The sequence below is a fragment of the Parus major genome, chromosome 2 (genome assembly GCF_001522545.3).
Source record: "Parus major isolate Abel chromosome 2, Parus_major1.1, whole genome shotgun sequence".
Lineage (NCBI taxonomy): Eukaryota > Metazoa > Chordata > Aves > Passeriformes > Paridae > Parus > Parus major.
In genome coordinates, this window is record NC_031769.1 from 29,912,914 (window position 1) to 29,937,432 (window position 24,519).

At 35.4% G+C, this 24,519-nt stretch overlaps 1 protein-coding gene across 13 annotated transcripts in view; it reads left to right on the plus strand.

Moving 5' to 3' along the window:
• Positions 1 to 24,519, plus strand: part of HDAC9 (histone deacetylase 9) — a 457,012-nt gene that overhangs the window by 374,877 nt on the left and 57,616 nt on the right. For all 13 annotated transcript variants that reach the window (XM_015618303.1, XM_015618309.1, XM_019005657.2 and 10 more), the window contains one exon: positions 21,055 to 21,173. In XM_015618303.1, the coding sequence (XP_015473789.1) occupies positions 21,055 to 21,173 (119 nt within the window). The remainder of the gene's footprint in view (positions 1 to 21,054; positions 21,174 to 24,519) is intronic.

Sequence of the window (24,519 nt, forward strand, 5' to 3'; positions counted from 1 at the left end):
TCATAAAGAAGGCTTCTGTAGATTGAGATAGTTCCACCTTATGTTATTTTATAAATAATATAAATATATTATTTAGATTTTAAAATATGTTTACAAGTATATAATATTTGTTAAAACACAAATTTTATATATATGTTGCTCAAAAAATTTTTGCACAGCAGACTCATATTTAAGAACCCTGAAGGCTTCTTGTTTTTCTTCTCTTTCATATGACCTGTCACTTTAACATGTTTTATGTTAGTAGAATGGCAAATTGGTTATATGCTTTAAAGAGAAGCAGCAGGTTTTAATATTTTTATCATCATTTTGTGAAATTTTAACCTGCTAAACTCATAGCCAGCATCACAGGGAGCTGGTTATATCTCTATGTGTATTTTATTAGCACTAATGAATCTCTCTCTGAGCTGAGAAAATAACTTTTCAAATCATCATAATTCATCACAATTATTGGAAAACAATAATTTCCCTTCTAATACAAAAGATTGTTTTGTGAGAAAACAGTGGTGTAAGTATCATAGTGGGAGAGTATGAGGGTTCCTATAAGCGATATTTCCAGATGGGCAGACATTCTGATCTTTATTAAACATAAGATTTTGTTTGCTCTCATTTTTTATAATGTAAAAAGCAAGACACAAATGTCCTTTTTGATACCGTGCTTTCTAAGAGGTAGTTTGGACTATTAATCATAGCCCATCATTATAAATCATGACCCTTGTCTGACTGCACTTTCAGCTGCATTCACATTTTAGAGAGGCTAATGTGATTGAGAGGATCATATATGATGGTAGAATAATGTTATAGTATATTGGAAAAGACTTTTTGACTGGCAGAAGTGAGATTACGTGATTTATTTGTGAGTTAGTAGCTACCTTGCACATGTGCCTAATGATCTTTTCAATAGAAGAAGTAAAATTATAAAATCTACTGGTGATTTAATTTGACCTTTGCACATCTGCCCACAAACTTTACAAAGTTAAGCTTACATGGATGGTGTAAATCAAGCAGGGGATAGTGACTGAGGAAGCATTTTATTGTAGGAAAAAATTCCCTGGGTGCTTAAATCACTTTTCAAATAATGTTTTTAAGATAGTTCAATGCTTATTAGTAAAAAGGGTCTTTTTTTTTGGTTTTTTTTTAATATGGGGAACAGGGGACTGCACATTTGCATAATTTCCATCTTGCTTACAATTGCTTTTAAATCTGCAATTTAATAAAAGGAAGTCTAACAAAAATATTCATAAAGTAGCCATTATCTAATGTAATGGTGTGGTGGTGTGTGTTTTTAAAACACTATATAGACCTCACAGGAAATCCCTGGCTGAGCAGAGTAAATGTTGGGTTTCATTACTTTCACTAGTTCTGTGAATTTGCTGCATCTTTAAAAGGACAGATATTTAAAAAATGACTGTTAGATGTCATCCTTGTTAGTACCCATCTGCTCTCCTGTAAATGCTTTCAGATAGAAAATCCATGTGCTTTCCTTCTAAGGTTTAAAAGCAGATTTTGATTCTGCTTTTCATTATTCTTCCTTTGTATCATTTTAGAATGTGTAAAGAAGAGGCAAATTGAACCACTTGGGCTCTGTAAGTCACTTTTAGATGCAGCGACCATGACACACATTTTGGCAGGACTATGTTCTGTTGTTCATTACCTGTTTTTTTATTCTCTTTGATAACAAAGGGTAACTTAAAGATAAATTCCATAAAAAACATTTAATTGTATGCTGGCTGCTTCAACTGCTTATATAATTATAGATGGCTTTTAGACATCTTTTATCCTGGTAAAGAATAGAGTTAATAAGGACATTACCTACCTAAGGTATATATACATGTGGCTCTTTGACTGCCTTTTCATTGCTGTACTCAGTAACAACAGTAGGAATAATTCACTGCAGAGAACTTTCAAAGAGAATGCCACAGGTACATAATTCTTTTGACTAAGGAATTCAACTGGGATACATTTCTCATACTGTGGCATATGCTATATTCTCATAGATTACTTTTGTGTGATGTGAGAGATCAAAGGATTGTACTCCTATTTCCATGACTACAATAAACTTGAAAAGAACAAAAGGTATTACTGGTGAATATCGCATAAAACCAATGGGAACTAACATGATTTAGAGAAAAGGACAATTAGAGGAAAAATGAGGACAGAATGCTTCTTTTTGTTCTTGTGTTGTTTTGTTCTAGTGTGAAGCCTTGCACCTGCTTGTTAACAAGGTCAGATATAGGATTAAGAAAAACTGAATGGTTTTAGTTGCATATTTTCTCCTAATAGCTCTGTTTCCTTAATTTAATTCATATGTACAGTATTCTGAAATAACTGTGCTGCTCGATAGTGCTGTAATAAAACACAGGAAAATACACACAAATTCAATGTTTCTTTATAAATTTTAAAGGCTTTCCATTGTATTCTGTTTATTATTTTGCTTAAAATATGTTTTTCAGAAGTGAAATTCAATTCTAACTGTAACATGAAGCAATCTTTTCAATTAGTAGTCAATCCTATTCTAGCTGTCTTAAGAAATGAACTAATAATTTACAAAAAAATTAAAAAACACATATATTTTTCACTTATGGAATCTATTGTGTAACTACAATTTGTTGCATATTAGGTTGTGTAAAAACTGGAATTACCAAAGTGCTAGGTCTTGTGTTGCCCATGCTGCTTGTGAATACTATTGTTCTTATTAAACTCTAGATAATTATCATTATAAGTTAGTATAATAGTATTAGCTGCCCAGATCAGACTATGACTTTTGCACTGAAAAGTAGCATTGTACAAGCTGTTGAAAGGAAACAGAAGGTTCAGGCTGCTGTGTAGAAATAATTTGCATTAGTACCCTAAAAGAAAATGTGGAACACAGCCATACATTTTTAGATCTTATTTCAAAAATTTGATTATACAGATGTGATTCACTTACCTATGTCATTTCTGCTCTGAACATGAAGAAAGATGACTTTATATTTGAAAAAGAAGCTTTAATTCCTCACTCTCTACCCAGGACACCTCTGCCCCAGTACCCTAAGACTGGATTGAGAATAGTGTTAATGGAAGGCTTCCTAAAATGGTTTCTCTGCAGGAGATTTTAGCTTGAATGACTGAATAATATTGAAGAAACTATGATTTTTGGCTTCTCATTTCACACTGGGTTATGGCTAAAAATTACTATATAAACAGAGGAATTCAGTATCAAATTCAGAAATCCACCCCATCCCTGCAATGTAGGCGTCTGCGTGTCAGCAAGGTGTCTGCTTTCCTGCTGTGCAGCTCTGGGTGATACAGCTCAGTTGGGGCAGCCCAACTGAGACTGCAGTGTGGCTCACCCTTAACCAGGGATATGAGTTGTTTGTCTGAATGACTTCCTAGATTTCACGGTCTCTAACTAGAACCTTGATTCAGTTTGCAAAACCTTACATGTTGTGCCACAAGAGGTGTACTGCAGGAGCTGAGGTTTACTGCTGTGGCTGACAGCTGTAGCAGAGGATATCTGGGACATTGTGCAGGTGGCCAGGAAGGGTTCCCTAAATTCCCAAAAGCCACTAGGTATCTTCATGTAGGTAACTCAACTGAATCCGTCGCCTCCATGCAACACGGGAGTTTAGACCCTCAGCTCCCAAAGAGAGTCCTACAGTATATTGTTAGCTGTCTTCATCGGATTTAGATGCCATTCCTGGTTCAATGTATCTCTCTTCTAGGTAATATTTATTTACATATCTGAGGGTAAACCCCATGAAAATCATGTTTTCATCCATATATGGTATGGGATATTCTAAGCCAGTGTTTCAGAGCATGCTTATACTTCTATACCAGCAAAGAAAGTGTAAACATGTCCAGTCCAGCTTTAAGCTACCTATGCAATGTCTGAAGAATTCTCATGAACTACCCATGCTCATTGATTTTGTCTTTACTGAACAGTGATAAAATATAAACACACACACTGTAAGTAGTTTATGTCTGTTCCCAAACTAATCTTTCAGGCTGGAAGAAGCTTTATAGAGGCTTCTTTACTTTATAGAGGCTTCTTTACAGGTAATTTACTGTGCTGACGTAAATTACCTCTTCTTACCCATATGAAATAGCCTGTAGAAAACTGAGTCCCCATGACGAGTTTTTCAGTAGCCACATTGACTCGTTTCAAGCGTACATATCTTTGTATCTAGTTGCAGTATGCATTGTAGTCATATCCCTAGGCAGGGTCCCTCCTTCAGTTTATTGATGAAGTGGGAGGTTTACCACTTCAGTTGTACACTTTCTGTTATATCTTTGCATTGCACCTTCTGTAGACAGGATTGTTGACTGCACTTAGACCAAAATACACAAGAGCAAGAACCTGGGACAAGACTGTGTTTTAGTCAGGTTGGACTATATACTCCTGAAGGGACTACCTCTCAACAGGGACCCTTTCCAGAAATTTAGAGCTGATAATATTTATGAGAGTTCAGAGCAGTTGAAACACTGGGTAGAGATCTTTTAAGCAGCTAAATTTCAACACACTCCCTAAGGAGCTGGGATGGAGATAATTTCAGACCTGTCAGAGGAAGATCATGCCTTAATTGTACTATAAAAAATGAGACCTCTCCACTAGATTTAAGAGCCTGTGGTATTGTGATCTGTGTGAAATCTTCAGGGAACTCATCTCAGACCTTATAGTATATGTGAAATAAGTTTGTGTCACTAACAAAGGTAAAAATAGTCGCATAAATATGATGGTTTCTGTAACTGATCTTTTCCAAAAGTACCTCCAGCTTGACAGGGAGCATCTTTTCAGTGTGATTTATTCTGTAATATAGTACACTCCAGTGGCTGCCTTCCAAAAATGCTGTCATGAATATCTGCTTATGAACAGAGCAGCCCCAAATCACTCAGCTTCATGACTCTGGCATTTCACTGAAAGATGAACACTGCTTTGGCTGTGGCACAGTTGCCAGCCTTTAGAACAGTCTCTGAAAGCATGAAGGACAAGTTACATCTTTCTGTAGCAGCTCTTACTGTGTCAGAGGTCCACATTAAGCATCTTAAACATTGTTGCAGTCTTCAAAAACGAGTTTGATACGTCATGGAGTATGAAATGACATGGTATAACGCTGCTACTTTTATTCATTATAATTAAATTCAGCTAACTTCTGTCAGAGGTGCAGTCCTTTCTCCAGTCTCTGATTCAAACCTTTCACAAATTTTCACAATCATAGGAAGGACATAGACTGTGTAATTTAGGCAACATGCAAACTAGGTCTCTAAACCTCATTTCTAACCTCTGGGAAGTTGTAGAAGTCTCTGGAGTTTCCAGAAAATTCCTCCACAGCCAGGCTCTGATTTGTAGTGAGTTTTCTCTTCTACTCACACAGGGAAGAGCAAGAATGTTACTCTGTCCCTGCTTGGGGGAGTGATTGAAAACATTTCCTTGGGCAGTGTGAGGAGAAAGGCAGAGGGATAAAAGATTTGACTGATGCAGTTCTCTGCAGGCACGAGGGCAGAGGCAGTAAGATAAATGGGGTTTTCCTGTTTCAGAGATGTTCAGCTGGAGGACATGCATTTTACTGTAACTGGAACCTGTTCCAAGGGAAAGGGACATAACATACAGGACTTCACTGGAGTTGGTAGTTAAGTGTCCAGCCAGTGTTCCCAAGCCTGAGACGTAGAAATGTGCAAATAATTCTGTGAATTATGCTGAATGCACCCTTTAAATTATGGACCTGATGCTGAGGTGATGGTCTTGCCTAAGTGTCTTAGGCATTGCATCTTCAGACAGATCACAGAGATGGCAAAATAGAATGCACAGATGTGAGAAATTACGCAGGCCCAGGAAGTGAGACCATATGCTCACTTCTGGAAGATCAGTAACTTGCTGTACTGCTATGGACTTTTGTTGAGAGTTTTCTTGATTAAGAAGGAAAACAAATAGCTTCAAGCTGGAAGTTTCTGACTGAATTCAATATAAGGATTAATGATTATCTCTGATCATCGGTGGCTAGATTTCTGCTTTAGAACAGGGAGTTTTGACGTTCGTGTAGTCGCAAAGATAGCTGTAGGGTAATAAGCATCTGTGTTAAGCCATTTCCAGTGATGGAATAATGTACATATTTGGCTCGAGATTCTAAAAGGTTTTAAATGCGTGTATAACTTTTTTTTTCATGAGTGTTCTTCAACAGGTAACATGCAAAAATAAAATAATTGGAGTTTCCCTTCAGAGATTAGTAAAGTAGGTAACATGATATTGTGCTAACCTGTGTGCAGGTAGGATGCTAGGGAGCTACAGTTTTCTGTGAAAAGCACAAATGGGTCCTTGTAGAAATCTATGCTTCCAGGAATAACAGCACAATGTACCTTAGGCTCAGGGAAGTAATATGCTTAGGTAAGTGAAGACATCCAGGATCGTCTTAAAACTACATTAAAAGGAAAGCAATTAAAGCTTGCAGGTCAAAAAAAGAAGTTAAAGTGGTCAACATCTCTCAGAATGGAGCTCTTGGGTCTCATACATTCTCTCCTCTTTGAGATAACTGGGAAGTAAAGGGGATAATAGAGGGCTGGACTAACAGTAATGAGCAAGCAGATGAGAGAAACCAGAGTAGAAAGAGAATGTAGATGAGACAGAGTAGAAGAAAAGATGAGAGAAAACAGATGGAAGCCAAAAAGCCAATGAAGTGAGAGAGACAAGACTACAATGATTTACACAAGACATGGAGGAACTCCTCTGGATAAAACACGGAAAGAAACTTATAGCCTCAATCCAACTCTGGAATTAAAAAAACAAACAAAAAAACCCAAAAAACATAAAACTTTTAGCAGGGTTTTAAATGGATTAAGGCAGAACTTTTTGAATATTTTCATCCTGGCATTAGAAACAGAGATTCTATAACAGGATATTCTGATAGTGTTGGTGACCTTGCATAGATTAGATTGAAATAAACATAAAAAATTTTCATGTTTATTTGAATCAAACTTCAAATCCCGTGAGGCCTATTCTTTGCTAATATATATTTCCTTTTAAAGCTGTAAAGAGCCTACAATTGAATCTATCTTAAGTATGCACGTATAACATGAATTGATAACAAGAATGCATATAAAACAAGTTAAACAAAAGCCAAGACTGGAACAATTTTTTTCCTCAAATTAGCATGATCTAATAATATTTTTTATTCCGTCAATAGTAAATCATTATTTACAATTATTTGGGATTGCGAATTAAAAAAAAAATAAATTGTAATTGAATTTTTTAACTTACAGAAGGAGAATGTAGGGATTGTTCAAGGGAGCATAAGTCTGAAGAAATTGCTTATCAGGATTTTGATTCATTTGCAATTAGAAACAGAGCCAAATTGGAAGTTGCACGTGTACTCTGTAGCTGTTGAAATAACAGTGGTTTTCAGTTCTAAATACTTCTTAACTGTACAATATCTGCATGAATTATAGAAATATCGAGTATTCTAGAATTGCTGCAGCTTCTTTAAACATTCTTGAGCTGTATTAATCAATAGTTAGCAATCCTGCTAAAAGGAGATCTTAGATTATGAGCTAGAGTGCTTCTAATTTGTTGGTTTAGTCACAGCTTTTTTTTTTTTTTCATGATCAGACTAAGATTCTTCTTTGGTGATTCAATGAAATTTAAAGAGAATGGAGTACAGCCAGAGGGAGATGAATATATCAGCCTTGGCAAGATGAGCTTATTTTTAAGCCCTCTTTTATCTTTGATACTCCTCATCTCTATCATTTCTTTTCTTGGTGAAGAAAGCACTGCAACGAGGTGAGGGGAAAGCTGTCTTACTTTTTATTGTAGCAAGTAAGATTTACCAGTTCTCATTCCACAGTCAAGTCCCTTCAAAGATAACTATTTCCTTCCTGACTGGGTTTTCACTTGGACTGACAGATTGCCAGTGTTCCCAGTGTCAGAGCCCCAACTGATGTTTGAGGTTGGAATTAATTTTAAAGATTTCCAATTAAAAGCTCATTTTTTTTAGAATTCAAGGTATAAAATAAAATAAAGAAATTTTTCAAAATTTAGCAGCTATGACATGAAATTTAAAATTATATTTTTACTACTTCAGTATATTTTTGAATCTAACTTGGGTAAATAATATAAAAAATACAAATTATTTATTTGTATTTGTTGTTAGAGGGAACTCATTGAAAAACTGCTTGACTAATAGTGTCTGTCAAGTGTGCAGAGATGGATAAGAAATAAAGGAAAAAGACATGTAGTGTCCAATAAGTAAAAACCAAAAAATTAAACTTTAGATATTATCTGATTGATCTTATGAATTCAAAAAAAGTCATAAAGTGTTGAAATTAGGACTGCAGCTTGGGTAATTATATATACAGCTGTTCTGTACATTCCCTTGACATTATGCTAACTTAGGCTTCTCTTTTTTCTTCCAAAGACTGAACCATCTTACGACAACCCAGTACAAAATTTACAGATTTTAATAAGTAATTTTTTCCTTAGCTGTTCATGCTGAAAGGCTGACAAATCCTTTTTGCTTAGGTGCCAAAAGTCTTCTAACCTTTCTTGAGCAGGTCACAACTTAAAAATCTACTGGATCACCTCCCATATATTAGCAATGATAAAAACTTCCTCCTATTCACTGTAATTGCAAAACCTCCCTGTGACAGATTTGGCAACTTCATGTTGGAAAGGTTATTTTAATGAAGAGTAGATGAGAATAGTATGCCAAATTTCTCAGCTGGTGTAAAATTCCATGTATTTAAATCTATATTGGCAACTGGAGTTGAGGAACCCACTGCCAAAAGGTTATTGTTCAGTGTTTTGGAGACTGTTGGTAATCCAAAGGTAGCAGCATGAAAAGTACTGCTTTTAGCTAGTCCCTTGAACAGTTTACAAAATCTGTTGGCATTTTCAAGTAAAGAAATGAAAAACGTATTTCATAAAGTAATGGTAACTTAATTGCAGTAAGTACACTAAAGCTGACTAAAGTCAGATCCTTAGGCGAGAAATTAAGTCCTGACGGGATTTCTGAAATACTTGGAAAATTAATGTTTTATTAAATACATTTTGGCCTCAGTAAGAGGTCCAGTATTTGGACAGAGTGAAGAATTTGAATTACATGATACCTATATATTGTGTCATCCAGATATCAAACCTGGAAGAGCTATTTTATTTTATTTTTAAATGAGGTTGATTTGAATGTACATTTTACTTACATTTATTTCAATGTTTCCTGAAACTTCACAATTATTTTACTGAAGTTTCCAGTCTAAGTTATTCTATTATTTTGATTTTCACTCTGAGAGAGAAGTTCAACAAAAATAAATCTAGAACTGGAAATCATGCTTAGGGATGTTTTTGTTGCTAGTTCCAACACTGTAAATTGAGATAGACATTGAAAGAAAGAACTATGTGATTCAGTTCATTCTTACATTTTCTTGAAATTAGAATCAATCTCAGTTTCCAAGACAGCTGACTATATGAGGATGGACCAGCCAATAATGAGAAACAGCTTTCTTTTTTATTGCTGTAGCATATGGTAGAAAAAGTCTTTTTTGTTTCGTGCTGTTGAGGAGACGATCCAATATATCACTCCAAGGAGGATCCAAAAATTATTAAAGGAGGTGTGAGCATTTCAGTTTTTCAAAAGAAGGATGGGGACATAATCTCACTGGGGAAAAGCAAATTCAGAAATGTCAAAATGTAATTTTTAGATACTTTTCAGTTAAATCCCAAACTTCACCTTGATTTTTTTTCCTCAGTCCTTCTTCAGAGGTGCTGAAAACATGAGGAGTTGGTGTGAGCAATTGTATTGGTGAATACAATGGAATAGCAATGTGTCAATATGACTCTCTTGGGTTGAGTGGGATTGCCCTTCTGCTGTAAAATGACAGATAAAAGGCTTCTTTCATATACACCACTGAAAGAGTTATGATTGATCTAGGAGCCCAAGACTCTACCATTCTTTTCCAGATGTCAAATAAAATCTATTAGGAGAAACATTGCTTCCATGAAGTCAATGGAAGCCTAAGGAAAATACAAAACCATGTTGCAATATATCTGCATTTTCATATTTTGTTTTTCAGTCTGAGATTCCAAATGCTTTGCTGTTCACTATTCCTTCCTTTCAAAAAAAAGTCCCAAAAAATAGGACAGGGAAACAGGAGTCATGTTATTCCTGAACTCTGTGTTGTTGTGTGCAGCCCTTTTTTAGTGCTTTTTATTTTTCCTTTTTTCCATATATTTTTTCCACATTATGCCCATGAATGGAATATGTATCCCTTTTGTACTGTTATTACTTGAGTTTCTCTGAAGCTGATACAGTATCTTCTGATCATCTTGAGTTTTGTTTCAGATATTGTTTTAATGCAGATTCATTTGCTCTTTTTGTATTTTATTAAACTGCTTATTTGTGACATTGATTCCTTAATATTCAAAGTTCTTTCTAGATGAAAATGCTTCCCTTTGAATTTTGCGTATAAAAATATTTTTTTATACTACTGAAACCAGAAAAAAAATTCCTGTTGTCCTCAAGACGTCATATTTGGCTTCATATTTCCCTAAGCCTTAGCCCTCTCCAACCCTTTCTTTGGCTTCAGTCTTTAAGTTATAGGTGTTAACCCTCTTGCAGGAGAGTGTTTCTCATTTTAAAGCAGCCTACCTGATGATACTCCCTGAACAAGTCTGATACTTTTATTTGTGAATTGAGTTCTTCCAGTCACGTTCAATTCAGTTGATCTCTAAGTGCTGACATCAAATTTTTTCTCTCTTCGAAGTCTGTCAGATTTCCTCTGTTTTGTTGGGTAAAATGAGTGTAAAGGAAGAACAGGGGTAGGGTAATATAAAAGAGACAGGATTCTTCCAAGCTACACAGAGCCAACACCAGATCATATTTCTAACCAAACAGTAGCTAAAACTGCACCAGAAAAAGTTGTAGTTTCTAACACCATGTGGTACCTTGGGATTAGTGCATTAGTGAGAGTGTTCCCCCTGGTCCCACAAATATCTCCTCACTTCCTCTCTGAGAATTTTCTGGGAGAGTGGGAGAGAAGAGGGAAGAGGAAAGGGCAGGGATTGAAAAGTGCTTTTCTGGGTTACCTTACATTATCTGTAAATGTTTCTACTAAATCCTCAATAAAATTATATCAGTTTGGGTTCCATTAGGTGACATTCAGTTTAGGTAAAGTGAGAAGACTTGAAGTTCTTGTTCTGTATAAGCCTTATTATATGAGGGAAACTGTGTTTATGGATATCAGAAAGGTCAGCTGGTCTGTTTAAGTACATGCTAGATGTATTGAGTTGGTCCAAATGAGTCTGACCAATGAGTTGGTCCAAAGTGGCCTCAGTTCCAATGACAAGGCTCTGCCAAGCATTAAGCAGACAAATGTTCCTGTGTTTACTTACACAGAAGTGGTGAATCCTGTTGCTGCCTGTAGCATCAATATCCTGCCTGTAGTATCAGTTAAGATCAAAGGCACTTCTTGTTTGTTGGTTAATTTGGTTTGGGTGTAAGAAAATGTCTGCATGTTCCTTGTCTAGCAGAGTATTGTTCTTCAGCAAAAACCAGGAGGAAATAACATATGCCTGCATCTTCGCTTCAGAACATCAGAAAAACACTAATCATATAAGCAATTTTCTGAATAGCGTTACTTCAAAAGAAAAGGGACTATACAGGCTAAAATGGCAATTGCTATCCAGAAAATTGTGAAATTCCTGTCAAAGATAAGCCAGAAAACCAGAGAGAAAATAACATGAGAAAAGTAGTTATGAGTATATGAAAGAAGGTATGACAGACCAAGAAAGCATCTGTAAGAGATAATATGGAGAAACCTCTGAGAAAAAAGTTAAGAGAATTTCATATACTTTGTATTCACAACTGTGTTGATGAATACAGCATGTGGAAAATTATGGTTTTGCAAATGGCTATGACCTTGATAAATAATTTGATTTCTTTTCATTTAAAAAGAAAAAAAATCCCCTTCTAGTCAAAAGGCAATTTTCAGAAATGAAGAAAATTTATTGGTAAAAGTGCTTTTTCCAAGGGATCTCTGTGTCTTTTATCCACTCAACCTGTTACTCCCATGAAAAACACAACCATTCCAATTCATCTCTCTGGGCATTTTTAAATCAGATTTACCTTACTTTCATCCCCACTTCTCACTTTTGCAAAAACTGAAAACTACTTTACTCTTGTCAAGTAAAAATAATTTGTGATGACATAAGCAGATTGTTGACTTTGCAAACTAAGCTGTTGTATAATCAATAAAAGTAAATGTTAGGATGTTAGGTAACGTATGTTCTTCATTCCCGCTGTGTGTATAAGTGTCTGCTGTATCCCCAGTCTGAAAAGATTTTCTAAAGGCTTTTTAATAAAGAGGCATACTCTAGAGCCCTCTTCTTTTAATTTATTCAAAACAGCACCATTTCCTTCTTTCCCCCAATTTCACCATTCCTGTGAAATATCAGCAAAATAGGTACTAGGCTTTCCTTTCTCATACCAAACTTAGAGAGCTAAGTAATTTTAAAAATGTCAAGTGCCCTAAAATACACTGAAATGTAGAATATGCTTGAAACAATGTGCTTTTCTGTAGATGTAAGAAATTCCTTGGAGACTATGTCATGTGGTCATTTTTTTTGTGAATTCTGTAAATGCGACACATTGAGGCAAGTTTTTACCTCTGTATTTAAGTATTTCTGATACTCTAGAACTTACTTTTGTTTTCTTATGAGCAATCTTATTACTATATAATAAGATTACTGGGAGCAGTGAACTGTTTCAGTAGTATTATTAGTTTATTATGTTAACATTTTTGGCCAAGTCTTTTATAATAAAATACTGCTGAGACAAATTACTTAGTAAAAAGGCAAAACTGATACTTTGTTATTGGAAATACTGTAGTATTTTCTGCCTTGATAAGAATTTAATATGTTTTCTAAACAATTATACAAATTTTAAAACAGAAATTACCCCCAAATGTGATTATTATAATTATGAGTGATAAGCTTCTAATTATTTACTTTATTTTTCTTCCATAAAATAGAGCAATGAGCATTGAATTGATTTTTCTGGTAGAAACATGTTATGCCATGAATGATAAATGATATCTTAATCAATACTTGGTGGTAAAATTTGGCAGTGTGTATGCATGTGTCAGTACCATTTCCCATATAAACTCGAATGTCTTTGATAGAAAAATAATTGGCTTTAAATGGTGGGATTCCATAGTTATAGCATTTTGCTTTCTCAGTGTTGGAGATACTATTTTAAGTTATTCTGTGTTTTATTTTGAATTTTGTCTTGAAAATTAAATCTCTACTTCCTCCCTCTCATATATCATCTTCAGTTGTGCAGCTCTTGGAAGCCACATCAGTCCTTTAACTAACAACTGGAATTTAGTAAATAAATTGTTCACAAGAATGGCATATTACCAACCAGTTTTATTTAAGATCTGAGAAATAACTAAAAGGTAAAAAACCAATTTTTTTTTTTATCATGTAAGTGCTTCCACGAGAGTCTGAGAAGACAGAGGAATATTTAATAGAAAATGCAGATTTTCTAAACTCTGTTTTTCAGGGTAAAAGTTTTCTGTGTCCTGCTGTTACCAGTATTATCTTGGCCTATATTTTCATAGAAGGCTTTACATTTGTATACTTTCCTTTGATACTTGCAAACTTGCCTTTTAAGGTAACCTTTTCTTTAAACCCATACTCATTTGAGAGATGATTAGACCCATGATTTTTGAACAAGCTTCTTTACCATAATCTTTAGCCAATCCCTTTGCCTATTACCACTGCACTTTGAATTTTACTCCATTTTGAATATGGACATGACTGTACATAGTACCTGTGTATATTCTTTTGCCTGTGTTTCAAGAAGTTGGATAATTTTACTTGGCTATGCTATTAAATTTTAAGTGAATTCTGGAAAACACGAAGTAACACTTCTTGTAGTTTTTCTGTGTGTTAACTTTTCCTTATTTTGGTTCTTTTTATGCTAGTTCAGAGACTCTGACTGAGGCATATTACAGATCAAATGTAGAAGAGTCCTTATAATTACATTGAAATCACCTTTGTAAATAATAAAAACAGAAGTATGAGCAGATATTTTAGACAATATTTCATATACTTTTTTGACTGGTTAAGATCTTGCAGTTCCAGCTGTAAGAGAATTCAGGAAAGTTACATGAAGGATGCTAAAATAATTACTCATTTAAAAAGGAACCCACAAATAATAAATAGCCTTAGACTCTGAAAATGTCTTTAAAAGCAAAAAAAAAATAAAAATGCAAGAAAGCAAGCAAGAAAGAAAACAAACTGTTGGTGCTTCTAAAACTTTTAATTTAGTGGCTCTTAGATACTCTTACAATTATAACATTTAAAACGGCTAACTTTAAAAATGGCCTTTAAATGGGGACATCCATGGAAGACCTTGACCCTTTAAAAATTTTGGAATGTGATTAAGTTCAAAACCATGTGCAAATCCCAGTGACATGAACATGATTTGCAGTACTGAGGACTTTGTATTGATGTGGTACCTTTTGCCCCGTGAAGAAATAAAGAAAAATATATTTTGTATCTCCAGAAAGCAAGTTAGGTAACTATAAAATAGCAGTAAGGACAGGAATATTGACTGTTCTTAAAAAAGAAATAGAAAAGAAATACAATTATTCAAAAGATATAAAAAGAAAACCTAGAAGAATAAAAGAAAATACATGAAAATAAAGTCTGTAAAGATAAAACTTCTATAAAATATATGTCTTAGAAACTAATGCAGACAAAATTGGCAGAATTTAGGTATGCCTCGGAGGATAAATTCAGGACAAAATGATGATCAGGTGATAGTCATCAAGGAGTTTTGAGGGAATGTTCTCAAGTTTGGCCTTGATGAATTTGGACTGACAGCAGGACTGGCACAAAGGAATCTTGTGAAAGTAAACCAAAATTTTAGTGAGAGACACATATTATAAACTCAATTGATGCAGAAAAAAGTATTATCTGTGAGTTGTACAGAAATTCTATGTAGCTTTTTTGAGAAGAGACATTACTTGATACTGTGTTACATTAAAACATATGTGCAAACAATACATAAAAATAATAAATACCTTAAGTTCCACATACCTATAGGGACAATCCTTTAAATGCTTTCTGCTCTGTTTTTACCAGGGACCATTAAACAATGTACTTTACCTTGTGTAATTTTAAGGTAGGCCAACATAGTGATTGTTTGGTACAGTATTTTATTTTCATGATGTGAAACTGAGAAACTGTAGGCAGACCTACATTCTTTCAAACAACAGACTGGGTCTCCATTTGGTGGCTAAATCCCCACTATAATAGCACTAATGCATTATATATATCTTTTTTCTTGCAAAATACAAGTCTGGTATAACTGAACAAATAATAGTGCACTTATAGGTTGTTTTTTTCTCTGCTTCTTGAAGTTATGGACTTTAGAGTCTTCTGCATTTTCTCTCAAGGTTTTTCAAGAGTAAACTGGGTAATTTATTCAAGGCGTTTACCAGCTTTTAGTTTTAGCTGATTCATCTGTGATATGGGTAAAGAAAGTACTCTCAAAGTACTTTGAGACCACTGGATGAAAACACTGGAGGATTTTAGAGAAAGAGCAAATAATTCATGTTACTAAGCCATTCCAATCTGCATGGATTATTTTTCTCAGTTACATAAATTATTGTCCTGGTTGGTATTCCTGCTCATTTCCTTTTTAAATTAACAACCCAGCAAAAGAATTGTAGCTATTTGGATATAAGTTTAAGTTTAGCGTTCTTTGGAGATTTCCAGCTCTGTGTCGTGGTGCTTGAGAGTCATTTCTGCATTGGGTACTTCTCTGCAATCTCCTCTGGGAGAACAAATGTTTGGTAGCATCCTAGCCATGTGCTTTGAAAGTACAAAAATAGAATAGAAGAATAAAAGAAACATAGTCCCTTGGTAGAATCGCTTTAATGTCTTGCATCTGATGTTCAGATTGGCGGGGAGGGGAGGATCACATGCCTGATGTTTTCTCTAGAACTACACTCAACTGGAAGCCATCCCTTGGCTTCTCTGCAGACAGCAGCATGCCCAAATGGAACATATTAATTCTTTGGGGAAATCTCCTTAGTCAGACAAAAAGAAATCTTTTCAGATTCCCAGATACATGCTCTGTTCCCAGTACCATCAGACTGAAAGAAGAATCTACATTACGTTGATCTGGAAGACACAGTTTCACTCTAACTGCAAGGTTTAGATAAATAACTTCTGCGATGCAGCTGCTCAAGCTTTCCGGTTTTGACATGTTTATTAATGAAAATGAATGAGAAAAGAAAGAAACAGTCAGCCAGGCAAGATGCCCCTGTAACGCTGCTGTCATCATTAGGTGAATATGGTATACCAAATATTTATGCTTCTATATGATTCAGATCACAGAAAATAAATATCACTTTTATGTGTTTTATTTTCTTTGGAGAAGGAAATGGAGGAGAGAGTGAGTCATAGTGGAAGAATAAAATCTATTTCTTTTCTGACAAAAGCTGCTTGTTTTGTCAGAGAAGGATCCTAGCATTAGCTTCAGTATGCTGATAAGCTCTGGAGCCTGACTGGCTTCAAAAGGAAGTGATGGCCTGCCAGTCCCCTGTCTGTACCTGTCTGGTGACCCATGGCCAGAAGCCAAATCATATTTCTTACTCCTGCTGGGCATATGATAATTAGTGTTCCAAGCAGGATCTGAATGCAGGCTGCCGGTGCACCCTTGCAAGGATTTCTGGTGAGCAGAATTTTGACCCTTCGCACCGTAACAAATCCTGCCAGCTGCAGCCTGACTTCTGAGCACTGGGCTGGTCTGAGGAATCTTGGAAGGTTAACATGAATATTTATTAGTGTATGACCAATGTTATTTGCCTGATTTTAAAATAAACAACACGTATTTCCTGTTATGGTCAGATTCAGAGTGTTCTCTTCTTAGGCAGCTGAGAAGGGAAGTGCCATGGTTATAGGAGCTCCTGAAGGTAGTCAGTGGATGATTTCTCCTTTTTATTCCTTGCTGTGCCCTCCAGAGCGTAGAAGAGATAGAAAAGGTGCAGGATACAGGGTCTGATGATTCTCTGCTCCCAAGAGATAGTGAAGGATCAGGAACTGTCACTGCCCGTCCAAACATCCTGAGGTAGGAAAAGATGGTTTACAAGGGAGAAGTGGTCTTCATGTTACTTTCTGTAGGCTTTCTTAACTACCAACCTCAAAACACTTGTTGCCTCTGCCCATGGCAAGGGTGGGTGGGCTAGATAATATTTTGAAAATCCCTTCCAACCCAAGCTATTCTATGGTTCTGTGATTTTCCTGAAGACAGATATTCATATGAAGGTGCTAAAACCTGAGAGGTGACAAATGACAAAAGGTTTTATGTATGTCCTTGTGAAATTAAGACTGCATTTAAAAAGGTGTGTGTATATCATTACTTACAGGACTTCATAAAATAGGAGAGTATCTGTCATTTTAGTGAAAGAATTTTCATGCGTGTTTTTTGCCACAAAGCAGTTACTGCCAAGGCTAGACAAAAATTAGAGATGTCCTACCTAACTAAAATAAACTCCAAACTAAAATGCTGTTTTGCCAATGGCAAGTTGCTCTTTTCTGAGCAGAGACATAGTAGAATTTATTCAAAAGAGTAACCGCCTAAATGCCTGTAGATTAATGTAGAAGCCTCAATTAGAGATTTAGGAACCATATTGTCTTTGCAATTGAGACTTGTGGCTGTCATCTTTTTGAAAGACCAAATAGTAGCCTTGGCTGCTGTAACAAAGACCAGGGACACTCTAAGATGTTTAAGAGTGGAGTCAAGCTTGCTATCCCAGTAAAGAGATTATGTTGTTTTTAGTTTTCTGTGATATCTTTCACAAAGAAAAGTCCTTAGAGGTTCTTCAGTATTAAAAGAATAACTGTTTAAGATGGAGGAGCTCTGAAATTCCGCTTCTCTCTGAAATTCTTCTTCTCTGAAGGATGAAAAAGAAATTAACAACACAGGGCATACAGGTTAGCTCTTCTGGTATATTGTGTGCAGAGTAGTAGCAGCAGAGTTCTGTCTTAGTTTGTGAGACAATATTACAGCAAAAGTAGGATGTTATTTTTCTGGGGAAATGTAACAGACACTGTAAATTTTTAAAAGAAAAAAATATTTCTTTCAAAAAAACCCTCTTAGCTGTTATTTTGGTAATGTGAATTCAGGTAATACTGAAAGCAGTAACAGAACACTGAATTCTAAATGCTACCTCCAGTTATTAGCACTATAGCCTTCTCCTTTCTTTAGCTGAGATTCCTATATATCATTTCTGTAGAGTTTTATGAATGTGCTACTATTTCCTGTTCAGCACTATTAAAGATGGTGTTAATAGCTATTCCTGGTTCTTTGTGTCGAAAGACTTTGCTTTCAGTATTTAATAATTTTCCTATTGCTACTCAGTATGGCTGGCAGTTTTAATGTCAGACATATTTATTTGACAAAAAAACATGAATAAACTGTGTCTAAACAATTTTTGCTGCTTCTATGAATGAGATTAAGGGTCAAATGCATTGTTTTGCCCCATTGTTATTAAAAAATGTGCTGACATCTTTATGCTTTAGAGCAAGCTCTTGAAATGTGGTAGAAGTGTGGTAGGTTTTCCCAATGTTCCAAATTATGACTCAAAAATTTCTTTGTGTGTTAGGCTGGTGAGGCTTGTTACTGCTCAGCAACTTGAGCTTGCAGAGCTTCACTGCACTGAACACACTCTATCGTCTGACTCCTGAGCTTAGTCTGTGCTGTACTCTGTGGTGCTGCCACTTTGTTTGCATGAAGAAATAAAAAGCAGAGCCTGACTTGAATTTGAGTAAATATGAATGGAGAGGAGGAGGGCAAAAAGCTCAAGTGGCTGCAGATAGGGAGGGTTCTTCATAAGATCCCTCCTTCTTTCAGTGTATAAGATGTATGGTGCTATGGGGACAGATGAAGACTGTGTATCAGCCACATCTCATCAGTAATCAGGATCCAACATGCCACATGTGTTGCAGACGTGGGGAAGTTTGGGAAGTATGTGTTGCTTCAGACAATGAATTTGTAATTAGAGTATCAGAAGGTATGTATGTAAGACATGGTTTCATAGGAGACCTTTATTCCTGATATTCCCTAGCTTTGTGGAGATTAGCCTGCAAAAGCTCAGTCACTGTAGTGTCGAATGTAAGTATTCATATGTGTACTTTTTGTGTTATACAGTTCTACATTGTGGAACAATAGGGGGAAAAAAACCTAGAGAACAAGTAATTGACCGCCTGCCTCCAGGCCATGTCAGCTCAAACCTGTGGCAAGCTTGGTGGATATTTCTTTTAGCTGTTATAAAAAAGTCCGAGAGATGGGGAGTCTCAAATTTTCTTAAAATTTTTATTTATATTATTATTTATTCTTACTATTTAAGAGCTTGTTCCAGTGTCTGAACTACAGGATATATAACAGGTTATTTCTTTCCTTTTGCAATGACTTGCATATTTGTGCACTTTTATCATGTTTTTTCCCATGTTATACAAATCAAATAATTATAGTTATATTATTTATCCACTTAAATTATGTTTTTTTAGAAGTTTTTTCTTTGCTTTTGATCTCTCCTGTTGGTCTAGGTCCTTCTTGAAGTGCAATGCTCAAAACTGGAATCCATATTTCAGCAGAGGCCTACTAATGACATGTAAAAAAATGAATATTTCACAACTTATATCACTTTTCCTGCAGATATTTGTGGTTCAATTTCATCAAAATCACCAAAAAAATTTTAGGCAGCTTCTATCCTTTTTTTAATGTAAAACTGTATTCAATGAAATGCTGTATGGCTTGACAAAGACATTTTGCTTCGTGTGAATTCTTTCTTTATGATTAACAAGTAAAAGGAGCATTTTCCTAATATTAAATTTACCTTTGAGGAAAACAAAACAAAATAAAATTTATAATGCATAGATCAAAAATAAAACTGAAGAACCCAGAGAATTGTTAATATCATTAAAGTGTCTCTTTCTTCCACAGAAAACCTGAACCTTTCAACAAAAATATGATTTATTTGGACTAAGTTGTTTATCAAATAAATTAATAAACATTGAAGTTAAACAAATAGCATTACACATGCACAAAATTAATCTTCACATTCTGACCAGTGTAGACCAATTTTGATGTCTGATCAATGTCTGTGATAGAACATTCGTACATGTATTTGCCTTTTAATGTTAGCCATGTTCCCCTGATTTAGCACAGCCATTATAGGCCCAGTGTTTGTTGAACCAGTGCAAAAGCCATCCTTTCTCCTTCCCTTTGGAGTCAGCCTGAAAGAACACATATTCAAGTGCAGAACACAGGGGCTTATCTTCTCCTTCAATACATCTTTCATACAGCTTTGAGATTGGAGAAGGGCAAAATCAAAGTGATAAAATATCCGCACATAAGTTTGTCAAGGAAGGGGTTAAAAAAGTGGAATCTTTGTGACTGTAAAGGGCTGAATTATCTTCCTGACACCAGCAGGGGTTGCTGTCACTAGTTTGTGGTTGTCACATTCCTGTTATGCTTGACCTTGGAAAGGCTTGACAACATAGTCTGGATTTGATTAAGGGAATTTCATGTTTTTCCTTTGCTAGAGTCACCCCCCACCTCGACAAACATTTAAAAATGTTAAGGAGTAAAAAAAAAAAAAAAAGTTTGGAAAGCAAACATTTTCCCAAAAGAAATTTATAGTTCAAATTTACACCAAGTTCGCACTAACTGGAGCAGTCCGGGTTTCCAGTCAGGCTTTGAGAGCTCTCTGTAAACCATTAGTCACTTCCCTGGAAGAGGCAGCTTTTTATAGGCAGCAGGATAAAACAGACACAGATGTGCAAGTAATATTAGAGGCTTTCACATGTACCTGCCTTTTTTTCTCAGTCATAGGAAAGAAAAAAGAGTGATTATAGAAATAAATTGATTAAGTCCTTGGACTTGAACAGCTACTATGGAGATTGGTTTAATTAAAATAAAATATCTTGTGTTGTGTTTTTTTCTGATTGTTACAGTTTATGTAATGAAGATGGAAGTTCTTTTAATTTTATAGTATTGGGTTCTTTGCCTTCTACAGGACTGTGATTATGCCGGCTGCCAACGAGTTTGATCCAGAAATTGTCCTGGTGTCAGCAGGATTCGATGCTGTGGAAGGCCACGACCCTCCGCTGGGCGGGTACAAAGTCACAGCTAAATGTAGGTATTGTCATTGGCACATGTTTCTGAGTTGGTATTTTTTCTAATTAGGAACCTTATTACATAAATACAGTTCACATCTATGTTTCTGTTTTGTGAGACAGCTGTGTCACTGAGGGCAGGGACTGTCCAGCAGTTAATATCCAGAGATGCCTGGAGAGCTGCAGCGCCTGCCCAACTCATGGACAAGGTGGAAACAAACATGTTAGAGTTTCTGGCTCACTCCTTCTGGCATTTAAATCTTGACTTTTTAAAGTATTACTTTTCTGGCATTCAAATAACAATTTAGAGGTTTCATGCTTTTCAATGGGCCCCAATTTCCAAATGATGGAGTAAGTTACTTCTCTTTAAATATATATTGGAGATTTTAGACTTTGGATGCCTAAATCCAATCTCATATTGCTCTTTTGTTATTGTAATCTTTTCAGCTCCATGGCATTAATCCTGAATTACATCAGTGTTTATGAAGGCCAAATTTTTCTAAAAGACTACTCTGTTGGGTCTCAATATTTGGATGTCCATTTCAGTCTTTCAAAATGTGTGCTTTTGGCAGAGATTTAATACTTTCTGAAAGACAGGTCTGTCTGACATATCTCATATAAAGCACTCCAAAATCACTAGCTCTTACGAGACATTGTGGCCAAACTGTTTCTGAGCCTGGGATGTTAAGCAAGGCGGGGTGATGTAGTAACTCTCTGTACAGTAATGTGCATTGTAACATTGCTGTATATGTTGCTTTACATGGGCCAGCACAAAATAGTTTCCTAATGCAATGCTGTGAATAATTTTCTTCAGTGTATCTACTTTTATTCAGTATATTCAGTCTATAATATCACTTCAGCAGTCATTAAATATGGACCTCTGCTGCTAGTGGGAAATGCCTTAGCATTTGAGAAAAGTCTGGAGAAGTCAATGAGACCTAATGGCATTTAAAACACTGCATAAATGGACTCCAGTTCAGAGGATTTTGTCCTTCTAACCTCTGCATTTTGTTACAGATCAATAGACCAAAGCTGTTGTTTACCTCAGGAGGTTCAGGGCAGATATATATGTATATATATATATATATATATATAATTTTAATTTCCTTTGCATGCTGAGCAGACTCCCCTGAATACCAGTGACAGTGATGGAGGAACAGAGTGACTGTCCATAGTGGTGTGTTGTGGAAAGGGAGAATGCAGTGAGAAGTGCAAGGGTCTACCCAAAGACACTTACACAGGTGCTATTGCACAAATGGGCTGGAAATGGAATATCCCTATGGCTGCAAGTAAGACATACTGAGTTTAGCACAGCTTTTCAGCTCAGTGCAGTGGTTACACTGGAGAGGAAAGAAACATGTGCATTGTTTGAGTGTCATTTCCCTGTGTTTATGATTTTTAGTAAAACTTTTTTCAAGAAGAGATGAGAGATTTACTTGCTGGTTTTTTTCCATGTGTGGTTCCTGGTCAGAGGCACCATTCCATGAGCTTGTGTGGGAGGGAGGTGAACTTTCAACTGGTACTAAATTAGATATTTTGTTGAGAACCATTGTATAACTATCTGTATTTACCTGTTGAGAAGGTATTCTACATGTCCCTTAAGGATTTAAAATGCTTCAGCATATGTAAGTTTCTGGCATAGCAGCTGCAACAGCTTCACTAGAAATTGCAGCAAATAAAAACTGTCTGACATTAGAATTAATTTTCATTCATGAATTAATTAGTTAACTCTTCATAATATTTTTTAAGAAATCTTAATTTTTTAATATAAGAGGCTGTACATCTACTTCTGCATATGTGTCTGTAAGCAAAAAAGGGGATTTTTTGCTTACAGACAAAAGAAAAGACCCAGTGTAGGTGGCTCTTGTTTAAATTAAGAGAAAAGCCAAGACAGACTCAGATAATGATCATGCACCTGAGGGATGAATAAAGCCATATTTACAGAGCCAAAGGAATTTATTATTTCCCCAAAACAAAATTCTCCACATTCCACCATACTATTTTAGAACATAACATACTATATGTGGTATGTAGGAAAATGAACAGGCTATTAAAAAAAAAATTAGGTCCACAGGGAAACTTTCATATTAGACACTCAAAAGAGATATTTGGGCAAAGTTTTAATATAATTGCTTTGTAATAATTAAAAATGATACACCATTAAGTAAATCTGAATCTGTAAAGATTCTTTCTTTATAAATCTTTAGCACTTTGTGTGCACTTAATACATTGAATTTTCTGATATCTGTGATTTAATACAAGCTTTACAAATTAGGGAGAGACTGACATCAAAGGAGAGAAGATAGACCCTTAGCTACTAACCTTGCCCTTAAAGACCATTTAGAAACCACTAGATACTTGATAATGAATTATTTATGTCTTTCCCTCAGAGTACAATCTAAGAAAAAATTAAAATGTATTAACCAATCAACTGTCTCAAGTTATAAAGTAAAAATCACTGGATGAAGATAGCAGATTGAACTAATTACAGTCTTGGAGTAACCATACAGCAGGCATTCCGCAAAAAATTACCTGGTAAATCAGCACAGTTTGAGAAATGTAAGCTGTAATCTGCTTTAACCCAGAATTTTAAATTTTTTCTCTATATTGTCATACAATCGTATTTACTGAGGAGTTGCCATTTCTGAATAGTAAAGAAACTTGTCTTCAACAAAATATTTACAAATATATTTATGTATTTGCAGCTGATTTAAAATCTGTGAGTCTGTTGTGCACGTCAGGATTTCTCACAGTAAGGTGACTCTGAACTCTGCTAGAAGGCTGTAGAGTGGAATCTGGCTAGCTGACATCAGCGATCAGCTTGGAGATATCTCACTTCCTAATTTATCTCTACTTGTACTAATTAATGAAATCACTAATGGTCTTTTTCCCATTAAAGGAAAAAAAAAAAGAGATAATGTTTAAAAAAAGATTGGAAGTTTGAATCTTTCCTATCTCATTGAACTTTTCGGATCACTTTCCCAATTTCTTCAAAGTGGTTTTGCAATTTATCCTCATCTGTAGATTAGTTTTCACTAAACTAAGCACTATTTAACTAAGTTTTACCTGTCTCTGCAACAGATTTGTTTGGTGCAATGTAGAATTGAGAATGAACATTAAGTAAAACATTTGTTTCAACCCCAACTTTGAGGATTTCACAGGCACATTTTTCTTTATGTTAGCTCTTTGTGCCAATCTCTCTCTTAATGAAGTGCTATGATTTCAAAAGGTGCTTTTATAATACACCTACGTACACATACACATCTTGAAATATATACTCAACCCATGTGCATAAACTTTGTGATGGATTTTATATTATTTTAAGAACAAAAAGGGCTTCAAAGATTTGATATGACTGGTGGCAT